Source organism: the organism of the source record quoted next, unplaced genomic scaffold (assembly GCF_019419815.1).
Source record: "Pyrus x bretschneideri cultivar Hongxiangsu unplaced genomic scaffold, Pyrus_bretschneideri_v1 Contig43, whole genome shotgun sequence".
NCBI lineage: Eukaryota > Viridiplantae > Streptophyta > Magnoliopsida > Rosales > Rosaceae > Pyrus > Pyrus x bretschneideri.
In genome coordinates, this window is record NW_025999757.1 from 2,036,445 (window position 1) to 2,043,910 (window position 7,466).

The 7,466-nt window shown below is 35.5% G+C and overlaps 1 protein-coding gene across 1 annotated transcript; it reads right to left on the reverse strand.

The window, feature by feature from the left end:
* Nucleotides 1–3,512: 3,512 nt before the first annotated feature.
* On the reverse strand, nucleotides 3,513–6,429 carry LOC103964542 (vesicle-associated protein 1-2). Its single transcript, XM_048566908.1, is given in 8 exon segments — nucleotides 3,513–3,860; nucleotides 4,320–4,397; nucleotides 5,177–5,227; nucleotides 5,324–5,484; nucleotides 5,600–5,734; nucleotides 5,833–5,914; nucleotides 6,033–6,103; nucleotides 6,225–6,429. Coding segments are annotated over 8 exon segments (741 nt in total). The 5' UTR covers nucleotides 6,277–6,429; the 3' UTR covers nucleotides 3,513–3,749.
* Between the last annotated feature and the right edge of the window lie 1,037 nt (nucleotides 6,430–7,466).

Sequence of the window (7,466 nt, forward strand, 5' to 3'; positions counted from 1 at the left end):
CTTAACACTAATAACAGACTTATCATGTGGTCTATTAGCCAATTCCCATGTTGAGTTCTTTTCTTGAACTGCAATTTCATCCTCTATAGCTTTCTACCATGCTACATCATCCTTAGCTTCGCCGAAGTTTTCTGGTTCTACAATACAAAAATTGCAGGAAGCATATATTTCACTCAGACTCCTCATTCTGTAAGGAGTTGAACTTGGAGTCTCTGTGAACCTGTCAGTTGAGAATTCCCACTTGTAGTTTGAGGTGTTGACATTTGAAAGGATTGAAGAGATTGAGCAGGTTCTTGAATTGCAGTAATCATTTTAGGTTCTTCCTGAGTCCATACTGTTAGAAGAATCACCATCCAAGGATACTGAAATTTTTACTTCAGTGTTATTCTCCCAACTCCAGTTTGCTTTTTCATCAAATACTACATCCCTTAAAATTATGATGTTCTGTGTATTGACATTGAACAACATGTATCATTTCTCACAATTTCCGTACCCAACAAACACAAATTCCTTGCTAGTTTACTCCAATTTATGCCTTAGTTAAGTAGGTACGTAGACATAGCACACAGCTCCGGATACTTTCAAGTGTTTCACAGAAGGCTTTCTCCCATGAAAAGCCTCAAAGTGTGTTAGTTTGTCTATTGTCTTAGTTGGACACATATTTATTGTTGTGATCTTTTATATATGCCCTTCCTTCTTTTTGATCTTTGGAATTTTAAAATACATTTATTATTTTGTTTTACACTTTTTTTTTTTTTTTTAAAAACGCCCAACCATAAAACACTAAACCATAGAAGGCCTAACCAGAAGACCTTAAGGTCTTCTACTGCCTAACGAAAAAAATATAAAACAGCTATATATATATATATATATATATATATTCAGCAAGAAATAAAAATAAAACGATTACCTTTTTTTTTGGAGTCAACTAAAACGATTACCTAATGATACTATTAAGCAATCCAAATACACTTCAATCCCCAAATAGCATACTCATGCCCCCAAAAAAAAAAAATCATATATCGTTACAAGCTTTCACATCCTGCCTGCACTATGGTTGGCCTTAATCTTGTTTTCAAAAGAAGATGTCAATGTTACCAAAAAGATATGAATCAACCTATTCACTCCAACCTGCAACTAAATGTAAACATGTCAACAAATGGAAAGAAAATTAGAAACTTGATTAGTATTTTTATTGGAAAAATAAACAAAAATGTGTGTACCTTCGTGTGTTCTTTACGCATCTAAGCAATTAACAAAAAGTTTCTTTGGCAAATCATTATGCTCCTCACACCTATAAACAATGAACATTAATTTACACGTATATATAGATAATCATGACCATAGTAGAGAATGTTAAAAGATAAATAAATAATAATAACGTACATATCGAGCACGTTTCCAAGCCTTCTCCACTATTTCAAACTTTGAAGGAACACACTTTGTAGAGCTTGATTCGTTTCTGTTTTTAGACCCTACCGGATGACCTTTGTGAGATTTATCATTAGGTTCAAGAATTAAGGGAAGAGAAGTATCAAGAAATTCACAAAGATGCATTTTGTTATTCTCTTTTTTGAGTAAGGGGCAACTTTTCATACTTTAAACTCCAATAGAATGCCGCTTATTTGATCTTGTTCACTGTCTAAGCTTGCATGACATTCATTAACAATCTTGTATCAATCTTCCATTGTGGATGTATGTCATTTAGTTGCAAGACTTCAATATTCATCTCTCTAATCTTGTGTGCACTTGGAAGACCCATTGTCTTGAGAAAATGACCCTCACATTAAGGTGAAAGATTACATGAACTTGATGCTTCATATTGATTATATAACTCATTCAATGCAAACCTAGATACATGAGTAACAACCTTTTTTGAAGAAGGAAAGTCGAAACTTGTGTGCAACTCTAACTTTTTCGCTTGAAAGTTGAGTTTTGATTTCTTGAAATTGATTTTCAATAGCAATGCATATTTTTTTTTTTAACCTCGTGAAGACCTCCGGTTGAAACTTGAAGATATTTTTTGAACGTTGCATGTGCACCTTCAGCTCTTGAAGTAACACGGTTACCAAAGTGTGTAACTTTCTCAGACCATGCACTTACAAATTTTTCTTTGTATGGAAGCCAAGTACTAAGAATATATGTCAAAGCAAATTTCTTCTCCTTGTACTTAACTTCAAAACTACTCCAAGCTTCATTGAATGATGTTTCATTAGGAGATTGGATTAAAATTGTCCAAGTAGAAATGAAATCAAGCCAATCAACTTCTTCCCTCCAAATGAGTTTTACAATATGCAAGTCTATTTTTCTCAATATGCCACACGCACAAAAGATTGGAAGTACTTGGAAAGACAATGTGTATAGCATTCATTAATTCTAACTCCCTATCTGATATAATCACCATAGGATGATTATCAACTCCCAAAAGCTTACTAAACATTTTTTAGAGCCCACACATAATCCTTTTCCTTGTCATTTTGCATGAAAATAAAACAAAAATAAAAGGATGTGTTGTAACTTGAAACTCATATGATATCTAGTAATGGCATCTTATACTTGTTAGTCTTATATGTGCAATCCATTACAAAGACATATGGGTAAATCGCAGAAGGTACACTGCCCCGAAGGCAACAATTAGAGATATGTAAATTTCAGCCATTCACATGTTCTAATCCTAACCTTACATTTGTTCTAAGTGACTAGGATTCTACCTACTATTCTCATGAAAAACTAGCCTTTGCACTTTAAATATAAACTAGCCGTTGCACATTTGAAACACTTTGGTCTTTACTTCGAAACCTCAAGGTTACAAAACAGCTTACATTCCAACACTTTTTTCAAAGCAAATCAAATATGGAAAAGGAACAGATCAATTGCCAATTTTTGGTGTAAGTAGTGACTTAGGAACGATAGATATTTCGAATTTTACCAAGTAAAGAGATTTCTGTGAAGTTTGTAAATAATAGGCTAAGGGCTAGTTTGGTATTGTGCTTTTTACAAAAGTTGCTTATGCTGTGTTGTAAGAATAATCAGCTATAAAATAGAGTAGAGTGTTTGGTAGAATGTGTTTCTAAAGCTGCTGTGGATTGATGCTTCAAAACAATTTTAGTGGATTGATGCCTTCGAAGAATATGAATTAAAAGTTGCTAGCATGCGCGACGGCGCTGTGCTCTGCAAGAATTAGTAAGAATTGGACAATGCACATCAAATGGGTTTAGATTGGTTCAAAAGCTGCATGACGATTTTAAGATATCGACTTTAGGAAGCTAGTAGCAGGACGTGTAATGCTCTTATATGAAGAGTATATATCGGTTAGGTTAAAGCTTGCATTGGTTGAAATTCGACAGTGTGAGAGCAAACTTTGTAATAACTTGCATTTGAGACACTTCGGCCATGAGAACATGTTTTGAAAAATCGAAATCGAACCTACAATTCGTCCAACATTAGAGTAGAAAACCAATCCTCGATTCGGGAAAGAAAACACAAATATTTTCACAAAGGAGGCGGCCGCACAACGGAAAACTTTCGACTTACATGTCAATAACAGAACCAATTTTAAGGTGTCTAATACAATGAGAAAATGCTACGTCTAATGTGTTTCAGAACATTCTCAGTGTCAATACAGATTGGTAATACCATAAACAAAAGTTGCAACTAATCAACCACGCATTCAATTTCTCGTTTTTTACTTCTTTTTTTACATTTCATTGTCCAGCAAAGGGAGTGCCCCGGGAATGTTAGGTGCCTGGTCATGTCTTCTTCAGAATGTACCCCAAAATAATGCCAATCAAGCCAACTAGAAGAACATAGATAAATGGAATACCGCCAGCACTCCTGTTGACCCCGCGCCTCAAAACAGCCTGCATATGACGTTTTATTAGCATTAGCACAAGTCAACAATCTCGTTTCACTTTCACCTAGATGCTTAAGTCTGTACAGAATTGTAACACAGCTTTAAAAATTTGAAAACTGGCGGTATAGTGATGTCCCATAAATGGTTGGTTCCGAGAATTATCAAATACTGACAGATAAGATTTGACAAAACAGCTATACGATGTCAAATCTTTAAACATCTAGGGTTCATGCAATTTAAAATATCATTAAGAAGCTTTCTAGATTTTAATAAGCTTCCTGGATCATAATTAGTACACTAATTACATATCACTATTAACAAAGGTCAACTAGCTCAAATTAGTATTCTTGTGAGGGTTTAAAATCTTGAAAACTTCTCAAGATCTTTAGTTCTTTTGTAAAGACATCACATGTAACGACCATGTTCCACTCAGACATTAAAACAACCGAAGCAAAAAGTTCCTCACCAGTTCTTGTTGAAGCCTGTTAGTTTGCTGAATGGCAGAATTTTTCTCCTCAGTCAGCCTCGCAATTAATGTCCTTGCCTGCAATTACAAAATTATATTAACAACCTTATACCGCCAACGTCAATATTCTGCAACCCCACAAATTCATTCCATCATAAAACTATCCTTCACTATTAAAAACAAATATACAATGTCGATTAAAGGACAATGGACATCCAAAATGGTTATCAGCAGTAGCGAGTCTAAATGAGAAACTTGAAAGGGATAATTCAATTGAGATAATGCTCAAGCTCGCCATACAATATTGTGAAAAGGGCATTCTCCAAAAGGGAATTTTCAACCTACACGAATGAATACAAGAATTGCAAACTACTTGAGTCATCATAAATTCTGAAATTATTAGTCTTACCTCAGTTTCTTGTGTAAATGGAGGGATTCATAACTGAGGAATGGTAACTTACAAATAGAGATTTATGAACAACAAAATCTAATGGAAAAGTAGCCAGGGAAGTCTTAGGGGTCTCTCCGCTGCTATACGCTAAAATATCTGAAAACAGCTTCATAAGATACAACTAATACACCCGCCCTCAGGTCTGCCAGGGCATTAAAATGCTTTGCTATGATGATTAAAGGTAAATTCTGAATCAGGAGTTCATGAACTGTTCAAATTCTAGTGGATGCTAAACGTGAAGGGCCCCACACTTGGATGGGGTTAGACGTTTAAAAATGTTGTATTGTACTCGTAAAATAAACACAGATGCAAATCATGCAAAAACAACCAACATTAATTGACAGCTACATAAACCTTTAATGTTCAACACTCAATATACCACCTAGTCTAAAAATAAAAAGTATACCTCAGACGAGTTATCTTGAGGCTCGTGTTGCTCAGAGAAAGCTCTTGAAGCCTAAAACCAAAAATAATCACGAAATCATTATTTAATACAGTTAAGGGCAAAACCAAATTGTTCTCTTTCTTTTCTGATCCATCAAGAAGTACTCACAGCTTTGAACTCAGAAGCAGCTGCACTCCCGTTGTCCACTGAAGCCCTGGGTGATGAACCTTCCTCTGAACCTTCGCGAACCGGCGATGGTGGCCGAGGCGGAGCAACATAGAGAACCCTCAACTTACACTCTTCTACATTATGCCCCGACTCCTTATGAACTAAAAATTAACAAATACAAAAACCCAGTTGCGCAAACACATGTTATATACTTCGACAAGTCAGTTACACAAAAAATATAGCCAAGTAAACTCAAAAACTCATACACAAGGTCGCATAGAAATCATATAACTACCATCTCTGCAGTGATGTCCTTGGTGGTCGTCCCAGGGCTGGCAACGGCGCTCTGAAGAAGGAACTTGTCCTTGCATTGCATATCCAAAGGCGCCTCCTTTTGTGCTTGCATTGTCACTTAACCCACATACAAATTTCACATGTTAACACATCGGGATATCGTAATTATGCGAATAATTAGCAATTAAGAATGAATTGCAGTATGGAGGGTATACCTATAACATCACATGTGGACCTTGGCAACACAACCCCAGTGTTTGGTCTAACACAATACTTCTTGGGATTTGTTGTTTTTACCTAAAAGACCACAAAATTACAACAAAACCAAGATTGCAAATCTCTAGCAGTCAAAATTGAACAGACCCAGAAATTAACTTCTCTGGTGAAAAAGTATAAAAGGGTGAAAATTTAATACCTTGAAAGCCACATAGTCGTTGGTTTTGTTGGAGAGTTGCAGAGAGCAAGAGATCTGTTTCCTCAATTCAACTAATTTCATTCAAATCCAAAGAAATTAATCAAAAAAATGAAAGTTAAAATATCAGAAAGAGTAAAAAATAAAAAAGGCGGATCTGCAAGTAAAGGAGAAGCAGTTAAAGAGAGAGCGTACATGGGAATTGGAGCTCTTGGGGTTCGATGCTGAGAAGCTCGCCGGTGCTCATATCGGAAGCGATCGGAGAAGAGAGAGGGGATGGTGGTTTTGCGGCGGGGTGAGCGGTTTTCCGGTGGCAAGGAGTGGTCGAGAGGGGGAAAGAGAGGAAGAGATTCGGATGATTTGAGAGAGGGGAAGGAACAACGTGGGACTGCGTTGGCTTGTCTTTCTGCACCTGGTTTGTCACCGGCTCCTTCGGTTCAGATCAAAGCTGTACTTTTATTGGAGTTTGAAGGGTAGGTTTGTCTTTTTGATTACCTGAAGAAACAAATTATCGAATCACTTAATGCCCAAGTCATGAATGACAATATATACTTTGACCAAACAAAAGGACAAGAAATTTTGGTTCTTACTGTTTTCAACGCTTTGTGTTTTTTTTTTTTTTTTTTTTTTCAAATGATATTATCTACATTAATATGGTTTAAATTAACCTCATAATGGACTACTATTAATGTGGTTCAAATTTATTTTTAGTAATAATCGCTTACTTACGAGTAAAAATAAATATCATTAAACTGTAGTACTAGGTGGTTACTATTTTCAATGCTTCATTTAAATCAAGGATATATCACTCATGAGTGAGAGTCTGAAATGCTCAATCATTGAGACAAATTTTAGACCTGTATTTCACATGGTACATTCTAAATTTGATTTCTAGTTTTGATGAATTGCATGATGGTGCATCGTCGAAGTCACTGATTGATTCCATTTTTAAGCAGAAAAAACAAATATCCTATTAGGATTTTGAATAATTTATAAGAATTCGGGTATATTAACTTTAGCGTCCGAACTTTTACAAACATTTAAAATTTCATAAATTTGAATATATTCAATTAACATTTATATAGAGCCTATGAAAATTTTTAAGTTATTAAAAAATTCAGTGACTTTAGTTGAATAATAACGAAAAAGTGATGAAATCGGTTGATTTTCAAATGGAACTTGGACCATCTCCAACCGAAGGGTACAGATGGCTAAAAATAGCTTGAAAATCGTCTCCAACTGATGGCCAGGCCAAAGAGCTCGTGGACGCCACTTGATAAAAAAGGGACAACCAGCTGGTCCAAATGAGCTAGCCAGCCGGCCCCAGGTGGGGCCACAATTCAAATTGCAACGGCTAGCTAGCTAACATTAGCTAGCCGTTATTTTTGAATTTTTTTTTACAGTTAAATTAAATTAAGTAACATGAAACAACATTAA